This window comes from Hyla sarda, chromosome 9 (assembly GCF_029499605.1).
Source record: "Hyla sarda isolate aHylSar1 chromosome 9, aHylSar1.hap1, whole genome shotgun sequence".
Taxonomy (NCBI): domain Eukaryota; kingdom Metazoa; phylum Chordata; class Amphibia; order Anura; family Hylidae; genus Hyla; species Hyla sarda.
The window spans coordinates 28,149,450-28,172,760 of NC_079197.1; the positions used below are offsets into that span (position 1 = coordinate 28,149,450).

Here is a 23,311-nt window from a genome sequence, read left to right on the forward strand (position 1 = left end):
CCACCACATTCTCTGCTAAGGTCAAGTTCAGTCCAGATGTCTCAGAGCCAGTGTCCAGCACATCTGGAGGCCTCAAGCCTAACCAGCAGCCACATGTCAGTAAGTCAAGTCGTCTATGTCTGCTGTCACTACCTACAGTCAAGTCAAGTCTATAGTCAAGTCTATTATAGTCAGCGTGGCTGAGTTAAAGTCTGTCCAAACACTGCAAGTCCCAGCAAGCTGCAAGGTCCCCTGTGTGTTACTGGTCACCTCTCTGGGATCCTGGCCTAGCTGTAAGGACTGTACTATCTTTCTACCTCAGTAAAGCTACCGTTAACCCTAACCTGGTCTTGGACTATTATTACACTGCCTAACCTAGGAATAGCGGTGCTACTGTTAGGGTGGTTACCGGGAAAGCCACGCCCTGGCATCACGAACATTTAGGGGTTAATAACATCTGCCCCTGGGCTATAACATACACCTCACACCTTCACACCCTGTGGCACACCCCAATGGCATCTTGTGAGAAAACAAATGAGGGGGCAGTTTTTTGTGGTGTTTTTATTTTATTTTTTGCAAAAAAGAAACCTCAAACAAAAATTGCATCTGTTCCTAGGCTTAGATTGGGATTAAAGGAAAACGGTCACCCATTCAGTGACACTAAACCCAATACACAGGGTTATAGTGCAGGTGAACATGAGACCGATGCGAGCTCTTTCACCGATATGCGTACCTGTAGTCCGGCGCGGTGTCCCTCTGAAGGCCCGCTTCTTCCTGCACTGAATTGCACGCTGGAGGCGGCCCGCCGGCTGGACTTGAATATTCATGGGTGCTGGCCACGTGAGCGGTCAGAAGGCACAAGTGCTCACGTGACCAGCACCCACACTATAACCGGGTGTATCGGATTTAGTGGGGTGAATGGGTGATTGTTTTCCTTCAAACACAACTTATGTGTGGCCTTCTTCAAATCCCACATTGCTTTTTTTTTTTTTACCCCCTTCCGACAGATGTCTGTCCAGCTGTTGCAAAACTAAAACTCCCAGTATACCCTGACAGACGAAGGCATGCTGGGAGTTGTAGTTTTGCAACTGCAGGACAGCCACAGGGGATCACTGATGCAGTAAGTCAATCTCGGCCTATGCTGCCTGATCTTGAACTGGCAGCAGGAGCCACAACCACTTTAAATCAATAAGCAGCGCCGGCTGCCGGGATGTCTGACGAATAATATCCTTCCTCTCCACACCGCAACGTCAGGGGCATCACTCGTCAGACGTCCCAGCAGCCAGCGCTGCTCATTGGGAGAGATTTATCAAAACCTGTCCAGAGGAGAAGTTGCTGAGTTGCCCATAACAACCAATCAGATCGCTTCTTTAATTTATTCATGGCCCTTTCAAAAATGAAAGAAGTGATCTGATTGGTTGCTATGGGCAACTCTGCAACTTTTTCTCTGGACAGGTCTTGATGAATCTCCCCCATTGAGGCTGCCAGAGCCGCAGTGATCTGTGTAAGAAACCTATGGGCCCAGGCTGTTAGGGCCACCAAATGATATTACAAATACTGAGTGTCTGGTTAGGAGAAACAAATATAATGTACCCACAGGGAGTAGCGCCATTTTAATAAAAATTGCCAAAAATCCCTGAGATAAGTCATGCAGAATATGTTAAAAAGGTTTTTGGATTTCCAGCCAATCAGAAAGCAACACTACTAGTTTTTTGTTTTTTTTCAGCCAATCAGAAAGCAGCACTACTCAAATAGAACTCCTGTGAGGTCACACATGTGATGTCATAACCATTGTCATTGGTGAGGGGCCTAAACTGTAGGAACCTAGCAATACACATTCATACCCGCCTGTGACTGGTAAGTATCACATCTTTTTGTCCAGTTCCATGTGCATTTCTATAATAAACATGTAACTAATCTCTCTTTTCTTTTCCTTTCTTAGATGCACACCTTCCAGGCTGTGGAGGAGCACATACACTGACACTTTGCCCAAATTCTAGAGGTAACCTCCTTTAGTATGCCCAGAGGAAGGGCAGTACAGTAGCCATGGATTCCCTACAGGTTTCCTCCCCTCTGGAGGTTTTTCCTGTCCTGAGTTAGTTACTGTCCGCTCTTTGTGAGTGATGGAGGTTACATAAAATCCCTACACAAACATTTTTGTAAATAATAAATAAAGTTCCCTTTGTTTAAACCGTTCTTTGACTTGTTCGACTCATTTATTTTATTTGTGTGTGTGAAAAATAGTGTTATCAAAATGTGGATGACAGAAGTGTCCAAAACTGCTGCCCGATCTGCCCCATGTGATGAGGGGAGAGGCGGCTGATGCTGGGGGTACAGTTGTCCAGGCAACCGTAGGGCACCCAGCAAGTTCTGATGTTTTATGCCCAGAAATGGTCGGCTACTCACTGTGTCAGAAGATTCTCATCCTAGATATGAAGACAATCAGGGATCAAAACCTGTGGAGAGGAAAAGGTGACCAGTTGCCCATAGCAACCAATCAGATCACTTCTATTTTTCAGAGGTCTTGTTAAGAATGAAAGAAGCGATCTGATTGGTTGCTATGGGCAACTGATCAACCTTTACCCTGCACAGGTTTTGATAAATCTCCCCAATAATTATTACAACCATGTCACACACTTAGGGTATTTTCCCAGCACAGCTGGTATTTTAGACCCCCTGCCAGTATTTGTAATATAATAACACTTTTCCCGTGTACCACTCCCACAGAGGCAAAAATTGCACATTTCTGCACAAAACTGTGGCATATACAAAAAATTGCCATACAACTAAGGTTGCCACCGACCATGCTAATTTGCATAATTCATTATATATGCATGACATCACAGGATACACATATGCAGGGGAAATTTTGTCCTATTATGACCCCTATATATTTTTTTATTTCTCCTTATACAGGCCTGTAGGAGGGCTCATTTTTTGTGCCCTGATCTGTAGTTTTTAACAGTACTATTTTTGTTTTCATGTGACTTTTTATCGCTTTTTTTTTTTTTTTATTCGGGAGTTGCAGTTAGTTACTAACTACAACTCCCAGCATGCCCTGATACAGCCTGTGGCTCAGCAGCTGCCCCAAACGAAAACTACAACTCCCAGCATGTTGGACTATATAGCAGTATATAGGATAGGTCAGTGTTTCCCAACCAGGGGAGCCTCCAGCTGTTGCAAAACTACAACTCCCAACATTTTAGACTATATAGTAGTATATAGTATAGGTCAGTGTGTCCTCCAGCTGTTGCAAAACTACAACAACCAGCATGTTGGACTATATAGTAGTATATATTATAGGTCAGTGTATCCTCCAGCTGTTGCAAAACTACAACTCCCAGCATGCTGGACTAGATAGTAGTATATAGTATAGCTCAATGTTTCCTCCAGCTGTTGCAAAACTACAACTCCCAGCATGCTGGACTACATAGTAGTATATAGTATAGGTCAGTGTTTCCTCCAGCTGTTGCAAAACTACAACTCCCAGCATGCTGGACTATATAGTAATATATAGTATAGGTCAGTGTGTCCTCCAGCTGTTGCAAAACTACAACTCCCAGCATGCTGGACTATATAGTAGTATATAGTATAGGTCAATGGTTCCTCCAGCTGTTGCAAAACTACAACTCCCAGCATGCTGGACTACATAGTAGTATATAGTATAGGTCAGTGTTTCCTTCAGCTGTTGCAAACATAAAACTCCCAGCATGCTGGACTATATTGTAGTGTATAGTATAGGTCAATGGTTCCTCCAGCTGTTGCAAAACTACAACTCCCAGCATGCTGGACTACATAGTAGTATATAGTATAGGTCAGTGTTTCCTCCAGCTGTTGCAAAACTACAACTCCCAGCATGCTGGACTATATAGTAATATATAGTATAGGTCAGTGTGTCCTCCAGCTGTTGCAAAACTACAACTCCCAGCATGCTGGACTATATAGTAGTATATAGTATAGGTCAATGTTTCCTCCAGCTGTTGCGAAACTACAACTCCCAGCATGCCCGGACAGCCAACGGCTGTCCGGGCATGCTGGGAGTTGTAGTTTTGCAACAGCTGGAGGCACTCTGGTTGGGAAAAACTGTTATAGGTTAGGGTGCAACATTGGAGTTGGAGGAGTGGTTAGATAAATACCGGCCATTGTATTGACGGTATTTTTAATATAAAAATACCGACAGGGTGGCGAAAATACCTTAAAGGTGTACTCCGTCCCTAGACATCTTATCCCCTATCCAAAGGATAGGGGATAAGATGTCAGATGGCTGCGGTCCGGCTGCTGGGGACCCCCGGGATTGCTGCTGCGGCACCCCGCTGTCATTACTGCACAGAGCGAGTTCGCTCTTCACGTAATGACGGGCAGTACAGGGGCCGGAGCATCGTTACGTCACGGCTCCGCCCCCTCGTGACATCACGGCCCGCCCCCCTCAATACGAGTCTATGGGAGGGGGCGTGGCAGTCGTCACGCCCCTGCCATAGACTTGTATTAAGGGGGCGGGTCGTGATGTCACAAGGGGCGGAGCCATGACGTCACGCTGCTCCGTCCCCTGTATTGCACGTCATTACGCACAGAGCAAACTCGCTCTGTGCAGTAATGATGGCGGGGTGCCGCAGCGGCAATCCCCGGGGTCCCCAGCAGCGGGACCGCGGCGATCTGACATCTTATCCCCTATCCTTTGGATAGGGGATAAGATGTCTAGGGGCGGAGTACCCCTTTAATAAATGGTATATTGGTCAGTTTTTTGGGCAAAAACCAGAAGTGGAGCGATACAGAAAATCCCTTTTTCTGAGTTTGGGACCTATTCCTGGTTTAGACTATAAATACTGACCATAATACTAACCATAATGCCTTACTGAAATGTATAGATGAGACTGGTCCATCTATCTATTCTGTACCAGTCTAGCCATGTCTTGTGTATAATCCCTAATATACTAAGAGATCCATCTACATAAACTATGAGCGTCACCGGCTCCGTTCTGATAAATGTGTCTTCCATGTGCCACATAGCCCAATTCCAGTAATAAATGTGAGTCAGTTCTGAGTTTACGCATTTGCTTGTAAGCAGGTTATGAGTTCATCCATTAAAATGACATAATCCCAGGTACACTACACGGCATCTTCAGGCCGATAATGGATGAGAATTACATTATATATTCCTCTGCCTTTGCCATGCATTAGGCTAAACAGGGTAAGTTTGTCAATATGGATTCTCATAAACAATAAAAGCAGCCATCGCTAATGCAAAGCTTTTAATGTGTCACTTGGAGAAGACCGAGGTCAACGGCGGAGGTCTCGGCCGCCGTCATGATTTAAGCGACTACATGCACATGGCCCACTTCACCCCATATTAAACAAGGGCAAGAGGAGCGATTCACAACCACACTTAGAAGATTAACATTCAGCAAAGGGCCTGGGATTGTAATTGTATAATGAACACATAGTAGAAGGATATGTCTTCTGCTGGGACCTCCTGCTCCGAGCAGGGTCAAACACTTATCATAAGTAGAGATGAGCGAACTTACAGTAAATTCGATTCGTCACGAACTTCTCGGCTCGGCAGTTGATGACTTATCCTGCATAAATTAGTTCAGCTTTCAGGTGCTCCGGTGGGCTGGAAAAGGTGGATACAGTCCTAGGAAAGAGTCTCCTAGGACTGTATCCACCTTTTCCAGCCCACCGGAGCACCTGAAAGCTGAACTAATTTATGCAGGATAAGTCATCAACTGCCGAGCCGAGAAGTTCGTGACGAATCGAATTTACTGTAAGTTCGCTCATCTCTAATCATAACACATAAGGCATAGAGAAGAAAAAGAATTTTAATATTTTTTTTTCTCTCTGCCCTTCTGCCGTGGGGTGGGATAGGTGGTGGGTGGAGTGGGTGAGGTAATTATACATGTTTTTGTAAGGAAGTTGGAATGAAAATTGAGAGTTTTAGTACTGGTTTAAGTAAAGGAGTTGGATGTAAGTGGCCTCCCCTAAAATATTAATAATAAGAGAAGGAATAGGGAAGGAAAGAAAAAGAAAAAAAGGAGAAAAAAAAAAAGAAAAAGAAAAGAGAAAGGAAAGAAGAAAAAAAAAAGGAGAAAATGCAAGGGGAGGAAATTTGTAAATAATAGAAAAAAGGAAGAAGGGGAAAGGGAAAAAAAAAAGTATACATTTTATAATAGGGAGACTGAAGGATGGGAAATTGTGAGAGTGAGGAAGGAAGAGAGAGGGAGGAAATGAATAGTGCGATTGGATTTTGAGTAAAAGGTGGATTTTGAGAGGGGGTGGGGCCAAATGTTATTATTATTATTATTTTTTATTTATTTTGTCTTAGTGATGGCGAGGGTCTGATAGGGCACTGGAACCGGATTGAAGAAATGTATAAGGGGGGGGGGGGGTAGAGGTAAAAAAGGAAACATTTTGCTGAAGTGTTGATAATAGAAAAATAGAAATGTGATTTTAGATGGAATGTATAATTGTTGTGGAAATAAAGGATAAAAGATTAGAAAAAAAAAAAAGTCCTATTTGTAGAAATAAGAAAGCTGCTGCATAGCACTGAATATATACATGCTGGGCCCTAGGGCAAAGTAAGTAAGGCTACATTCACACCTCCTTTTCACAGTACGGGTGCCGGATCCGGCTGGGGGAGGGGAAAATCGGGAGCTCCTTTACCCCAGCCGGACCGGCGCTGAACTCCGTGTACTTTAATGAGCCGACCGGAGTAAAACGGTGACTCCGGTCGGCTCATGTTTGACCCGTATCCGATTTTCTGACCGGACCTAAAACCGTAGTATAGTACGGTTTTAGGTCCGGTCACAAAACCGGATACGGGTCAAAAATGAGCCAACCGGAGTCAAACGGTTACTCATTTAAGTAAACGGAGTTCAGTGCTGGTCCGGCTGGGGTATGGGAGCGCCCGTTTTTCCCCTCCCCCACCCGGATCCGACACCCATACTGTCAAAGGTGTGAATGCAGCCTAAAAGGGGCCCTAGATCTAATGCTTCATTTAGGCTTGGTTCACACTACGGAATTTCCACTTGCAATTGCGCTTTGAAATTGCAGGCAGAAATTCCGCTTACTAAAATGTATAGTATAGTGAATGGGTTTCCGTTCACAAATTCACACTTCGGAATTTGTGAACGGAAAATCCACTTGAAAATTTCCACCTAAAGAATGGCGTTGGTCATTCTTCAGGCGGAAATACTCGCGGAACACAATGCGGTCTATTGGAGACTACAGTGTCCGTGCGGGCAGCAGCACTCGGAATCTCCGGGCGGAAATTTTCTGCCCAGAGATTCCGCAGTGTGAACCTAGCCTTATAGTACTGATCTGATATGGGAGAGAGAGAGAGAGAGAGAGAGAGAGTCCTTATTGGCCCCTCAGACTCCTTCTGCTACAACAACCGCTAAAATCCCTACTTGTGCAAGGGCCCCGACAATAAACTGTGCACAGGGTAATACAAATGTAAAACAAAAATCGAGAAAGAGAAACACAGCCGCACATCCACCATTTGTATTTTGAACTACCGTATTTTTCGCCCCGGACGCACCGGCATATAAGACGCACCCTATTTTAAAGGTGCAAAATCGAGAAAAAAAAGATTCTGCACCCAACAGTGCAGAAGAGGTTTGCTATGGGGATTTGCTTCTAAACTGGGCTGTTCCCGAGACAGGTGTCATCAGAGAGCACTTTGACAAAAAAGAACAACCTTAACTTCAGAAGCTCATAAGTACTGAAAGGATTAAGATTTTTTAATAGAAGTAATTTACAAATCTGTTTAACTTTCTGGAGCCAGTTGATATATATATATATATAAAGTTTTTTCCTGGATAACCCCTTTAAAAACCCCGGCATAGACAGTGAATGAAACTGGAAGCAGACAACTCCATACATTGTGTAGTGGCCATGCTAGGTACTGCAGCTTTGTTTCCATTCACTTTAAAGGGGTACTCCACTGGAACACTGGAAAACAATTTTCTTTTTTTTTAAATCAACTGGTGCCAGAAAGTTAAACAGATTTGTAAATTACTTCTATTTAAAAAAAAATCTTAACCCTTCCAGTACTTATCAGCCGCTGTTATGATCCACAGGAAGTTCTTTTCTTTTTGAATTTCCTTTCTGCCTGATCACAGCGGTCTCTGCTGACACCTCTTTTCATGTCAGGAACTGTCCAGAGTAGGAGAAAATCCCCATAGAAAACCTATCCTGCTCTGGACAGTTCCTAAAATGGACAGAGGTGTCAGCAGAGAGCACTGTGGTCAGGCGGAGAGGAAATTCAAAAAGAAAAGAATTTCCTGTGGATCATAACAGCAGCTGATAAGTACTGGAAGGATTAAGATTTTTTTTTTTAATAGAAGTAATTTACAAATCTGTTGAACTTTCTGGCACCAGTTGATTAAAATAAATAAATAAATAAAAGAAAAAAAAATGTTTTCCAGCGGAGTACCCCTTTAATTAAAGCTGAGCTGCAGTAACCTAGTATGGCCACTACGCAGTGTATGGCAATGTCTGCTTTTAGCTCTGGCAAACAGCTGTTCAACAGGTGCATTGGCTTCATCTATGGATAGGCCAGTGTTTCCCAACCAGTGTGCCTCCAGCTGTTGTAAACCGACAACTTCCAGCATGCCCGGACAGCCAAAGGCTGTCCGGGCATGCTGGGAGTTGTCGTTTTGCAACAGCTGGAGGCACACTGGTTGGGAAACACTGGGATAGGCCATCAATGGAAAAATCCCAGAAAACCTCAATACGTAGCCATTAGAGATGAGCGAACGTACAGTAAATTCGATTCGTCACGAACTTCTCGGCTCGGCAGTTGATGACTTATCCTGCGTCAATTAGTTCAGCCTTCCGGTGCTCCGGTGGTCTGGAAAAGGTGGATACAGTCCTAAGAAAGAGTCTCCTAGGACTGTATCCACCTTTTCCAGCCCACCGGAGCACCTGAAAGCTGAACTAATTTATGCAGGAAAAGTCATCAACTGCCGAGCCGAGAAGTTCGTGACGAATCGAATTTACTGTAAGTTCGCTCATCTCTAGTAGCCATGGCCAGTGCTGGTAAAAGGTTTCCACGTGGCGCATCGCATCCCTTGCTTTCCTAAAATTATTTATGAAAGTAGTTAATGTAAATATAAAAGGATCGTCTGCGGTCTCACATCACCATATAATCTAATAGTGACTCTATGTAGTTCCCGTATCTCATTACCAAAGTTTTAACTGGCTGACCTAAGCAATAAAAGCCGAGATACCACAGCGCTGTCTCTTTTCTTTATGAAAACCATTCATCTATGAGGGGGACATGTCTCCGAGGGGCTCAGAGATGCACGAGACAGGGGTTTATATTCGTTTAGGGACCATTATTGACCATCTTGGCTTTTTGCTGGATAATTGTCCGCTCTAATATTTCTGAACACAATTTGGGGGAGATTTATCAAAACCTGAGCAGAGGAAAACGTGCCCAGTTGCCCATAGCAACCAATCAGCTTGCTGCTTTCATTTTCATGAAGGCCTGTGAAAAATGAAAGAAGCGATCTGATTGGTTGCTATGGGCAACTGGGCACGTTTTCCTCTGCACAGGTTTTGATAAATCTCCCCCAATATAGATCGTCTATTTCCAGGAGATTTTAGATCAGAAACTACAGATGTCAGCAGCCACCATATTACTATACAGTGGTCCCTCAACTTACAATATTAATTGGTTCCAGGACGGCCATTGTATGTTGAAACTAGAGATGAGCGAACTTACAGTAAATTCGATTCGTCACGAACTTCTCGGCTCGGCAGTTGATGACTTTTCCTGCATACATTAGTTCAGCTTTCAGGTGCTCCCGTGGGCTGGAAAAGGTGGATACAGTCCTAGGAGACTCTTTCCTAGGAATGTATCCACCTTTTCCAGCCCACCGGAGTACCGGAAAGCTGAACTAATTTATGCAGGAAAAGTCAGCAACCGCCGAGCTGAGAAGTTCGTGACGAATCAAATTTACTGTAAGTTCGCTCATCTCTAGTTGAAACCATTGTATGTTGAGACCAGAACTCTATGGAAACCTGGTAATTGGTTCTGAAGCCACCAAAATGTCATCCAAAAAAGAACAAAAAGTGAAGATTAAAGAAAAATAAGTAGATAACTAATACATAATCCTTACATATAAAAGTAAGAAAGATCTGCTGGGAGCTGTAATCACTGTCTATGTCAGTGTTTCCCAAGCAGGGAACCTCCAGCTGTTGCAAAACTACAACTCCCAGCATGCCCGGACAGCCTTTGGCTGTCCGGGCATGCTGGGAGTTGTAGTTTTGCAACAGCTGGCAGCACCCTGCTTGGAAAGCACTGGTCTATGTAGAGGACAGGAGCTTCTTCAGGGTCCTGTACAGGACACGCAATGTCCTAAAAAAGTAACATGGAGTCGCCCTCACTTGGTGTCCAAAGGAGCAGGTAACCCTGGTAAAGGTAAAGAGTACAGAACATGTAATACCTCCCTGTACTGTAGGGGGCGCTACCAGACACCAGTCAGTGCATACACTTCAGTAATACAGGGGTTTTACCAGTGAATGTCCGTTCTGATTGGTCAGTTCTTCCACACGTTTTACAGATCTGGACTGTCCGTACATTGTATGTTGAGTCTAGTTTCAAGTTACAATGGTCCATAATAGACCATTGTATGTTGAAACTATTGTATGTTGAGTCCATTGTAAGTTGAGGGATCACTGTACATCGCTATGGTGTAGGTAAAAGAAAAAAAAAAGGAAAATATCGAAGTGATAGAATGATAAAACATGAAACAAATTTTATAAAAAAAATTCTACACAACTTTTTCTATTTTGGGCGGACTGCCAAGGTTTAGTACGTAGTCAGGTCTGAGCAGCAGCGTAAGGTATACACGGGCCAATCTCCGCACAGAAAATCTCCATGCAGACATTACCCTGACAGTGGGAGTGTAGGCAGAAGATGCCGGCACCAGGACCACGTGGAAATGCGCCGTCCCAGGTCAATTCCTTCTGCGGACACCAGAATTTGACAGTGTAGTAGAATCTGGGACTCTGCTGCTGCGGAATTCTGCATGGAAATTCCATTGTCAGAACTAGAGATGAGCGAACTTACAGTAAATTCGATTAGTCACGAACTTCTCGGCTCGGCAGTTGATGACTTATCCTGCATAAATTAGTTCAGCCTTCAGGTGCTCTGGTGGACTGGAAAAGGTGGATACATTCCTAGGAAAGAGTCTCCTAGGACTGTATCCACCTTTTCCAGCCCACCGGAGCACCTGAAAGCTGAACTAATTTACGCAGGATAAGTCATCAACTGCCGAGCTGAGAAGTTCGTGACGAATCGAATTTACTGTAAGTTCGCTCATCTCTAGTCAGAACATAACCTTAGTTTGGGGGGGTGCTGCTAAAATTTAAGGGGTACTCCGCTGCTCAGCATTTGGAACGAACTGTTCTGAACGCTGGAGCCGGACGAGCTGACGTCACAAGCTCCCAGCTCCAGCAATCAGAACAGTTTGTTCCAAACGCTGAGCAGTGGAGTACCCCTTTAAAGGACAACTGCAGTGGTACACATTTATATATGCCCGTGCCTCAAAAATATATATAAAAAAAAACCTCATACATACCTTCCTACGAGCCCCCCTTGGTCCGGCACAGGCCTCACGGTCCGGCAGTGCTGACGTCACTCCACTTCCTGGGGACAGGGACGCCGCAGAGCCGTCGGCGAATCACCGGCCGCAGCGATGTCCCGCCCCGGTCGGTGATAGGCTGAGCCCACTGTCATGTAAGAAGCCGGCCAGAGCTCCATACATGACAGTGGGCTCAGCCTATCACAGGCCGGGGCGGGACATCGCTACGGCCGGTGATACGCCGACGGCTCTGCGGCGTCCCCGTCCCCAGGAAGTGGAATGAGGTCAGCACTGCCGGACCGTGAGGACTGTGCCGGACCAATGGGGGCTCGTAGGAAGGTATGTATGAGGTTTTTTTTGTATATTTTTGAGGCACGGGCATATATAAATGTATACCACTGCAGTTGTTCTTTAAGTATTACCGTATTTTTCGTCCTATAGGACGCACCGGCATATAAGACGCACCCAATTTATACGTGCAAAATCTAAAAAAATTAAGATTTTGAACCCAATAGTGGTCTTCAACCTCGGACCTCCAGATGTTGCAAAACTACAACTCCCAGCATGCCCGGACAGCCGTTGGCTGTCCGGTCATGCTGGGAGTTGTAGTTTTGCAACATCTGGAGGTCCGCAGATTGAAGACCACTGCATAGGAGGTAATACTCACGTGTCCCCACCGCTCCGGACCCGTCACCGCTGCCCTGGATGTCGCTCCATCGCTGTCGCCGTGTCCCCGTCGCTCCGGAACGTCTCTGCTGCTGGCCGGGTATCCTCGCTCTCCATCGCCGCCATTACGTCGTTACATACGCCGACGCACGTACGCGACAACGTGATGACGAGGAAGGAGAGCGCCGGCCATACAGGGGATCCCTGAACGGAGAAGACACCAAGGAGGCAGGTAAGGTCCCTCCCGGTGTCCTGTAAGCACTAACCTGGCTATTCAGTCGGGTTAGTGTCACTTTCCCTTCAGACGCAGCGGTCAGCTTTGATTGCCGCATCTGAAGGGTTAATACAGGGCATCACCGCGATCGGTGATGTCCTGTATTAGCCGCGGGTCCCGGCCGCCGCGATAGGGACCGCCGCGATAGGGGTGTATTCGCCGTATAAGACGCACCGACTTTTTCCCCCCAGTTTTGGGGAAGAAAAAGTGCGTCTTATACGGCGAAAAATATGGTACTTACCTACCTCGGTCCCCCACTGATCCCTGCTTGTAGCTGCAAAGCGTTACTTTGTGTTGAAGCTTTGACTACTCAAAAAAGACACAAAAGGCCTTGTCTTAGTTTTTTTTTTTTTTTTACACAATTTAATCTTAAAATTCTTACAAACATGAGTTACATTTTAAGATGAGTGGGAATGAGATGTGGGACAGATTACGGAAGCCCAGTGGTTTCCAGTTTCTAAACAGTTCTCAGTCTCTCAATTATTTCTTCTCTATCGGATCTCTGAATTTCCATATAAAATTGGAGCAAGGACCTTGCTCGAATATCCTAAGTGTTATTCCTCACTGGCTGGTCTCCTTAAAGGGGTACTCCCGTGGAAAACTTTTTTTTTAAATCAACTGGTGCCAGAAAGTTATATAGATTTGTAAATGACTTCTATTTAAAAATCTTAATCCTTGCAGTACTTACCAGCTGCTGTATGCTCCACAGGAAGATCTTTTCTTTTTGAATTTCCTTTGTGTCAGACCACAGCACTCTCTGTTGACACCTGTCTGTCTGTCTCAGGAACTGTCCAGAGCAGGAGAAAACCCCCATACCAAACTTCTCCTACTCTGGACAGTTGGATGCCTGAAGAAGCTGCGCAAGTGCAGTGAAACGCGTTGCATTTTCGGATTAAAACTTTTGTAACATTTTACCTGGCTGTGCCTTGAGTCGTTCATGCGCCATGATAAGCCGATGTTCTGTTTGAAGCCATATCCTATCTGCATACCTACCTGAGCCCGAGAGCCGCGGACGTCTCGTTATTACTTGCAAGTGTAAGCATTGTTGTGTATACTGTTACACAGCAATTCAGGGTGAGTGGCTTTCATGCCTTCCCTTTATTATTCATTTTATTGTTTGTAATACAGTATGGAGCGCTCTTATCTGTTTTTAGACTGGACCTAACATGGACAGAGGTGTCAGCAGAGAGCACTGTGGTCAGACAGAAAAGAAATCCAAAAAGAAAAGAACTTCCTCTGTAGTATACAGCAGATGATAAGTACTGGAAGGATTAAGATTTTAAATAGAAGTAATTTAAAAATCTGTTTAACTTTTTGGCACCAGTTGATTAAAAAAAATATATATAAAAGTTATCCAGCAGAGTACTCCTTTAAGATATTTTGAACATGTCCCTACACAGAACCTTTTTGGAGGAGAGTATTGACCTATATTATTAATGTACTGGGTACTTCTAATCCTCTTATGTCTACTTGGTTGCGTTGAGGACATCTTGGGAAACAATCATCAAAAGACTGCACATCCAACGCATTCAATATCAAGCAAGGAAATCCACTGTGGCCCACTGGCTGGAAGTAACACCTCTGTTATCTGAATTTCTTAAATTTATGCCTATGGTTGTTAGTAGAGATGATCGAACTTACAGTAAATTCGATTCGTCACGAACTTCTCGGCTCGGCAGTTGATTACTTCTCCTGCATAAATTAGTTCAGCTTTCCGGTGCTCCGGTGGGCTGGAAAAGGTGGATACAGTCCTAGGAGACTCTTTCCTAGGACTGTATCCACCTTTTCCAGCCCACCGGAGCACCTGAAAGCTGAACTAATTTACTCAGAATAAGTCATCAACTGCCGAGCCGAGAAGTTTGTGACGAATCGAATTTACTGTAAGTTCGCTCATCTCTAGTTGTTAGGCTAAAGGGTGTAACATAGAACAAATAGAAATCATCAAAGTACTACAACACGATATTGGGGGGGGGGGGGTATAGGGGGCTTGTTACAATAGGTCTTTTACATGATTGTTGAGGAGGCCATGCTGATGTATCTTGGTAATTCTTTCAAAGTTTTTGGTTATTTCTTGTTTGCCTGAACTATTCTAGGAATTCTATGCTTAGGCTGCATTCACATCTAGTTTTTGCAATATGGTATGTCTAAAAACTGGATATACAACCGTACGCATGTCTCAAAACCGTATAAAACCATATATACCTCTGTACAGTTTTAAACCATATACGGTTTGAAAAAGGATGTCCGGTTGCATACGGTTTAATACGTTTTTTGAAGAAAAAAAAACGGTTTTATGTTTGTCCTTAAATAAATTTCTCCTTGTTCTATTTGTGGGAAGAACTTTCGGCGTGCGCTGCGCATGTGCAAACTGCAAAACCGTATTGTGCAAACTGGATGGAATCGTACGCACACACGGTTCAGTACGGTTCCCATAGACCACCATTTTGAAGAAAACTTATACGGGTTGTATCCGGTTTTTCACCCGGACATAAAACCGTAGTAGACTACGGTTTTGTGTACTGAAAAAATAAAATAAATAAATAAATCCGGAGTTGATGCAAAAGGTACACAGCCGGATGCTACAGTTGGCATACAGTTTTCTATGAAAGGTCTATACATACGGTTTGCAATGCGGTTCCATACGGTTTTGTAGTGCTGAAATTTCATTAAAAAAGATCTAACTGCTGAAACCAGACAGATCACATCCAATATGGCTATACCAACATGGCCACACTGATCACAGGTCCGCTTGCTTGGTGTTTGGCCGAGTAGCAGGATATCACAATGAGCAGCTGACATTACTATGTGCATTCTCAATGCCAGACTGTAACAATAATAGCAGATAAAGACCGGATCACAGCAGAAGCAATAACAACTCTGGACGTGAAATGAAGGGCAGAAATACAACGTAGACAACATCCCGGCCACAGAAGACCCGATCCCATCAGGCTAATGACTCTAATACAGGAGCATATTGTAGTTGTAGAAGAAAGGTTAAGTCTTCATCATCTATTAAACATGATTTAGAACAGTCACAATTCATTAGCTCTTAATTCATTGCTATTCTCTATGCAGAATTCATTCATCTTCCTGCTCTACATGGTAAATATGGGAGAACGGTAGCCTCCTGGGCATTGATGTGTATGGTGATGGTGGACACAAAGCTTTTGCATCCGAAAACAATGGATGGAAGCGTAAAATTTACTAATTTCCTGGCGCTGAGATTTTACTGCCATTATAGAGAATACAGAAATGCTATCACTTAGATTGTGAGACCCATGGAGGACAATCTAAACTTCCCTACTTTAAGCAAAATCAACCAAACTGTGTATACGTAGGACCACACAGAAGGTCCAAAATTATAATCTTAATTCCCAGCAAATAATATAAACAAGATAGAAATAGGGAAGTGCATATTAAAACGTAACTTTTACTGTAGATTGCATAAAATTACACCACTAAAGTGAACCCTGTGATATAATGACACTAGTTAGTGCCTCTTGTACAGATATCCTTTTGTATACTACAATTATATGTAGACAACCCAACGCGTTTCCACCGCTTACAGCGGTTTCATCAGGGGTAGTTAATGACAGTACCTCGGTAAAAGACAAAATATAATGTGTAAATAATATAAAAACGAGTCCCCAGTATTCAGGATATGTGCATTACATTTGTGCACCAAAGACCTGATACTTAAGTTACATAACTACACACGGACTTCCAGGGATTCATAGGCACCTAGCCTTCTCCTGTGGTACGTTTCTGAAGTCCGGGTATGATATGAGAGCGGGGAGCGGAGCGCACCTGCAATGGCAGGGAGCCAGACTTAAGGCTATCAGGAGCTCTTAGATATGAGAGCGCCAGTAGCCTTAAGTCTGGCTCCCTGCCATTGCAGGTGCGCTCCGCTCCCCGCTCTCATATCATACCCGGACTTCAGAAACGTACCACAGGAGAAGGCTAGGTGCCTATGAATCCCTGAAAGTCCGTGTGTAGTTATGTAACTTAAGTATCAGGTCTTTGGTGCACAAATGTAATGCACATATCCTGAATACTGGGGACTCGTTTTTATATTATTTACACATTATATTTTGTCTTTTACCGAGGTACTGTCATTAACTACCCCTGATGAAACCGCTGTAAGCGGTGGAAACGCGTTGGGTTGTCTACATATAATTGTAGTATACAAAAGGATATCTGTACAAGAGGCACTAACTAGTGTCATGATATCACAGGGTTCACTTTAGTGGTGTAATTTTATGCAATCTACAGTAAAAGTTACGTTTTAATATGCACTTCCCTATTTCTATCTTGTCTACTTTAAGCAAAAGGAACATTTTTACAAAACAAAATAAACTTTAACGCATGTTCCTACGTTGGCCTTAAGCTCTTCCTGGGGACAGGAACATCGGAGAGCCGTCAGCCTATCACCGGCCGCAGCGATGTTCTGCCTCTGCCGGTGATAGGACGAGCCCACTGTCATGTAAGAAGTCCGTCAGCTTCTTACATGACAGTGCGCTCAACCTATCACCGGCGAGGCGGAACATCGCTGCGGCCGGTGATAGGCCGACGGCTCTCCGACTTTCGCATCCCCAGGAAGCAGGTCCAGACCGACGGGGAAGGTGAGTTAAAGTTTAATTTTGTTTATCTATTGCAGCCCGGGCATAATTATACAGCGTACAGTATAGAGTGTCAGCGCCGGCGGCCGCAACAAACAGGACGACGAGGAGGGCAGCGCTTGCGGGGGAAATGTGAGTATTTACCCCGATGGGGACAGCGCAGCTCTGAGATGATAATTTGAAAAAGACAAACTTTTTCATACACCATGTTTAAATTAAAGGGGAACAAGTTTTAAAATCAACTGGTGCCAGACTTTTAAATTACGTTATTTAAACATCTTAATCCTTCCAGTACTGATCAGCAGCTGTATACTACAGCGGGAGTTCTTTTCAGTCTGACCACAGTGCTCTCTGCCGACACCTCTGTCCGTGTCAGGAACTGTCCAGAGCGTGAGCAAATCCCCATAGCGAACCCCTACTGCTTTGGACAGTTCCTGACACGGATAGAGGTGTCAGCAGAGAGCACTGTGGTCAGACGGGAAAGAACTACACAACTTTCTCTGTAGCATACAGCAGCTGACAAGTACTGGAAGGCTTAAAGGAGATCTCGTACAGAAAAATTATTAAGTCAATATGCCAACAGCTGTCCTGGCATTCTGGGAGTTGTAGTTTTGCAACAGCCGGATACTCACTGTTTGGAAAACACTGAAGTAGGGGGTGTCCGAAGTGGAGAGCCCCACACAGACACAGGGGGAACAAACACACTCCATATGGCATCCGACTTGCAGGTGTACTTGGCGTGGGGCGTTCGGAGGCGACTGGTGGCGGTTTTGCGCTTCTTCCGGCAAAACCGCCGCCAGTCGCCTCCAAGCGCCCCACGCCAAGTACACCCGCAAGTCGGATGCCATACTTCTGAGATGAGCTGAACATACAGTACCTGGCCGGTGAGTGCAGGATTACCTTTGTTGCATTGTATAGTACACTTTCTTATACCAATTTCATTGATCCTAGCACAACCGCAGGACAAGGTTCCGCGTCTGAATACCCACTTATTGTATCATTTTCGGTTCCAATTGTGGATTAGTGAACAGTGTCCTTAAAAACTAGTGGTGCCACTCAGACTCTTTATTTTCTTCCATACAGATTTTGTCCCTGATTCAAACCCAGCACCCCAAGTACCACAAGGAAACCATGCGAAGCACAAATGCATCCTTTAGACATACTTTTTGCATGGTGTTTTTTTTGTTGGCATTTTTTTCTCCAAAATTAATGTGTATTAGTATATGCATTTTTTTGTTGCATTTTTCTCATTACAAGTCATGTGATTTTTTTGACAATGAGATCTCGATTGAAGAATTGTGAAGCACCCCCCCCCCCCTTCATTGTGGGATTGTGTTGCTCATGCTTGGCAACAGATAATTAATTGCTGTGTGCCCTCAACCTATTGCACTCCAGCTGTTGCAAAGCTACAACTCTTGTCATGCCCTGACAGCAGAAGGGCATGATGAGAGTTGTACTTTTGCAACAGCCGTAGTACAAGTTGGAGAACACGGGTCTAGTGAGCAAAAGAACAGTCTCTCAGTAGTAGTTACAGCACTTCCTTACACCTTATAATACAGGGGGCAAGCAGGTGACCTGTAAAATAGAGACAGGGGAACGGGAACTGTAGTTCTTTACATAGTAATTAGAGATGAGCGAACTTACAGTAAATTTGATTCGTCGTGAACTTCTCGGCTCGGCAGTTGATGACTTTTCCTGCATAAATTAGTTCAGCCTTCAGGTGCTCAGGTGGGCTGGAAAAGGTGGATACAGTCCTAGGAGACTCTTTCCTAGGACTGTATCCACCTTTTCCAGCCCACCGGAGCACCGGAAAGCTGAACTAATTTATGCAGGAAAAGTCATCAACTGCCGAGCCGAGAAGTTTGTGACGAATCGAATTTACTGTAAGTTCGCTCATCTCTAATAGTAATCCTGCCTGCAGAAATCACTGGCAGCATCAAAACAAAGGTGCAGCACAGAGCTAGGCACGTTAATAGAAGAAAGTGTTACTTCTGATCTCTGGTGGCATCACCTGCTGAGCATTTACATACATATAACTACATTATAGATTAGAAAACTCTAACAATGTACAGTGACCCCTCGACCTACGATTGCCCCGACATATGATAATTTCAACATGCGATGGTCTCTCAGAGGGCATCGCATGTTGAAGGCAGCATCAACATACGATGCTTTTTTATGTTGGGGCATTCGCATAAACGGCTATCTGGCAACGCTGACTGCTTCAGCTGCCACCGGATAGCAGTTTACGGTGCCCCGTGAGCTCCGGTGATGTCTCTTACCTGTGCTCGAGTCTCCGGCGCATCCTCTTCGGGATCCCCTCCATCGTCGGCGCTCTCCATAGTCGGCGAAACATTGCTGCGCACGCCATCCCGTCATCCAATAGGAGCGGCGTGCGTAGCGACGTGATGGCGGCGACGGAGAGCGCGGATGCTGGGGAAGCAGAGGCCTTGCCGGAGCGTCTGGAGACCCCGGGGACAGCGATGGACGGCAACATCTAGGGCAGCGGTGACGGTCCAGAGCGGCGGGGACAAGCGAGTACAACTTCCTCTAACAGTGGTCTACAACCTGCAGACCTCCAGATGTTGCAAAACTACAACACCCAGCATGCCCGGACAGCCAACGGCTGTCCGGGCATGTTGGTTGTTGTAGTTTTGCAACATCTGGATGTCCGCAGGTTGTAGACCACTGTCCTATACTTTACATTGCACGGATCCCTCAACATGCGATGGTTTCAACAAACGATGGTCCGTTTGGAACGGATTACCATCGTATGTTGAGGGACCACTGTACTGTAATGCAGTCTATAAACTTTGGATTGTACACTTTATAGAAGAAGGCGGTGCATGTTGACACGAGAGTGCATGCAAATGATATTTCTGAACCAAGAATAGAGAGAAAAAAAATTGTATAGAAAAAAGTTTTATTCATATTAAATGACAAAACATGACAACTTTATACACCAAGAAGTGTCAGTCACACTCCCTTAACATAGCTTGTTTCTTTCTTATGCTTGGATGTTTGCTTTTGCAGTGTATGCTGTGTAATATAATAAAATACCAATCAATCCCGCCAACACTTCTGTGGATACCCAAGGACCATTCCATGCACCCTGAAAACAATAAAGGATACAAGTTACCAACCTTCCCTACAGACTAAACAGGAGAGTACAAGTCCTATCTAATCCTCAAGTCAGGTGACAACCAACATGGCTGTCACTACAGCTTTCTGGAGGTTGTCACCCAGCTTTCCAAGGGTCCCGAACAGTTTACTCTAAATAAGGCAACAATACCCATTCCTGTAATGTTTCATGATGAGGAAACAACAAAAGCAACAAACAAAACAAAAAAAAAAAAGCAAAATCTGAGAATCTACAAAACATTAGCATAAAAACAAAAATAAAAAAGGTCTCCTATATTGCCGGTGTATAAACTATATGGCCGCGTTTACGTGAGCGGGACATGTGCAGAACGTCACGGACGTGTCGTTGAGTCATTGACTTAAATGGGATTCACATGGCAGAATTTCTGCGCCAGATGTTTCTGCTGCAGAAATTTTGATTCCACACATTTTCCGACCATGTGAACATAGCCTATGGGAATTAAAGAGTACCTGTCACCAAATAAAACCTTTAATATAGTGTTCATTGTGTAATTAGCAGACACTTTCCCATTCACTTGCTTTTAAAATCATCAACATAAATATGTTTAAAATGTAATATAAAAAAGGGCCACTAGGTGGCACTGTTCTGTTCCCTGCCACAATTAATACAGTGAGTTTGGTCTCCTCCCGGCCTGGCAGGAGACCAAACTCCGGAAGTGTTTTTCTGCACTGAGCTTGATTGACAGCTGCACAGAAAGTGAAAGCTCCACATTCTCACAGAAAGCTGCTACCAAAAGCTTTTGTAATTGCGCATTTGCCCCTGTTTTCTTGCTTATCATGCACAGGCAGGTTTAGGTTAGGTCCCGCATCACTTGAGAAACCTTGGCGTGGTATGCGGGCTCAGGTATGTCCTTCATATAAGGATATACTGGCTAATGTCAATTTTACATCAGTTTTGAGGGTTAGCTAATGTCATTGTTACATCCACCACACCAGTGCATTTATGTTTATGTTGTGTTCCAGAAAGCTGCACAGACTGAAAGCAGCAGGAGAGCCTCACTGATAGCAAAACAGACTGAAACGTGCACAGAGCCTGATGTCTTCTATTCATCACAGCACTGCAACCATGTGAGGGCGGAAGTGGTCCCCAGCAGGCTTCAGTGATGTCATGCCTCCTAGGAAACACCCACTTTCTCCTGCTAGGAAATTGCACTATGTGAGCCAGAAGAAAGGTATGATACATAACTTTTTAAAGCTCTGAAAGGGCTGGAGGGGTGTTAGGAAACATAGCCTGAGTTAGTTTAGAACAGTTTATTTGGTGACAGGTACTTTTTAAGGGGTTAAAAGAAATAAATAAATACAATTGTAAGTAGACTAAGGCCTCCGGTTCAGGACCTTCATCTTTAAGAAGTGCAATTACAATGCGAGCCACTAATTTGAATGGTCACTGTGCAGCGCTCCATGTTTCCCTGTGGTGGTGCTGCAGGAACATTAAACGCTTCCATTAGAGATGAGCGAATTTACAGTAAATTCGATTCGTCATGAACTTCTCGGCTCGGCAGTTGATGACTTATCCTGCATAAATGAGTTCAGCTTTCAGGTGCTCCGGTGGGCTGGAAAAGGTGGATACAGTCCTAGGAGACTCTTTCCTAGGACTGTATCCACCTTTTCCAGCCCACCGGAGCACCTGAAAGCTGAACTAATTTATGCAGGATAAGTCATCAACTGCCGAGCCGAGAAGTTCGTGACGAATCGAATTTAATGTAAATTCGCTCATCTCTAGTGTTGAGAAGCTCCAGAGACATTTACATACGTGCGGTACTGATATGCAGAGCACTTTGTCATAAGCTGACAAGTAAGCCCACTTTAAAGTTGTTGATCATAAAGAAAAACGCAAGGATCAATGGGCCTTACCCTGTGATCAACATTGACGGTGAAGAGAGGCTTGATGGCGGAGATGTCTTCGTTGTTCCTCTGGGCCTAGAGAACAAACACTATTGATGAGTACAACGAATGCATCATTAACAGAAAGAAACCAGAACACTGCCCCCTGCTGACCTTTCTCAGGAGACTGTACGATTCTTCATCAAAGAACTTCACTTCATAGGTGCCGGAGTGAGCGTTCTTGTGTTCCAAACTCCAGGAGACCTAGCAGGGAAAGTGATGAAGCTGGTATGAAGTTTATGCTATTAAAATTAGGAAAAAAAATTAATAAATAAAAAAATTTTGCCCAGACAACCCCTTTAACTCCATAGATCAGTGTTTTCTAAACAGTGAGCCTCCAGCTGTTGCAAAACTGCAACTCCCAACAGGACAGCCAGAGGCTGTCCTGTCATGTTGGGAATTGTAGTTTTGCAACAGCTGGAGGCTCACTGTTTAGAAAACAGCTGGAGGCTCACAGCCTCTGGCTGTCCTGTCATGTTGGGAGTTGTAGTTTTGCAACAGCTGGAGGCTCACTGTTTGGAAAACACTGATCTAGGGGTTAAAAGGATCTACCTGTAAGCCCTCCCATGTGGGACATAATGACCATGAGTGTGCCTGTATGCACTGGAGGGCTAAGTGTCTATGAAGAAAGTAGGAGCTGCGCTTGCTTCATAGGTGGCGAGTGGAGTTTACAATCTGTAGCCGGACACTCATGGCTAATGACTACGAGCATCGATACCACCGCTGCCCGTCATTAAGGGGTAATCTGGCGAAAAACAACTTATCCCTTATTCACAAGATAGGGGATAAGTGTTAGATTGCGGTAGGGGTCCAACTGCTGGGACCCCCCCCTAGTAACATGAACCTGAATATATATATATATATATTATAGAGATATAAAGGACCAGGCCCATTTTAGCCTTAAAGGAGTTATTCAGAAATCGAAAAACGAACAAAGCTAATTTCTTTCAAAAACCGCTTCCCCGTCGGTCTCCAGGTTGGGTGTGGTCCTGCAGCTCAGTTCCATTGAAGTGAATGGAGCCAATTTGTAATACCATAACACTTCACACAATTTTCCTAAACACCCATATAAGGGCTTGTTTTTTGGTGTCACCAATTGTACTTTGTAATGACATTTCATAAAATCTATAACACTAAAA

At 44.4% G+C, this 23,311-nt stretch overlaps 1 protein-coding gene and 1 long non-coding RNA gene across 2 annotated transcripts in view; one reads left to right on the forward strand and one right to left on the reverse strand.

Moving 5' to 3' along the window:
- Positions 1 to 1,411: 1,411 nt before the first annotated feature.
- On the forward strand, positions 1,412 to 2,175 carry LOC130291387 (uncharacterized). Its single transcript, XR_008847917.1, has 2 exons — positions 1,412 to 1,836; positions 1,922 to 2,175. It is a non-coding gene; the product is annotated as an uncharacterized LOC130291387 (long non-coding RNA).
- Positions 2,176 to 20,038: 17,863 nt separating this feature from the next.
- The window catches only part of SSR4 (signal sequence receptor subunit 4), a 34,695-nt gene continuing 31,422 nt past the window's right edge, over positions 20,039 to 23,311 (reverse strand). Inside the window, exons 5-7 of the mRNA XM_056539126.1 lie at positions 22,287 to 22,376; positions 22,143 to 22,208; positions 20,039 to 20,238 (exon numbers count right to left, since the gene is read on the reverse strand). Coding sequence (XP_056395101.1) covers positions 20,134 to 20,238; positions 22,143 to 22,208; positions 22,287 to 22,376 — 261 coding nt within the window. The 3' untranslated portion in view covers positions 20,039 to 20,133. The remainder of the gene's footprint in view (positions 20,239 to 22,142; positions 22,209 to 22,286; positions 22,377 to 23,311) is intronic.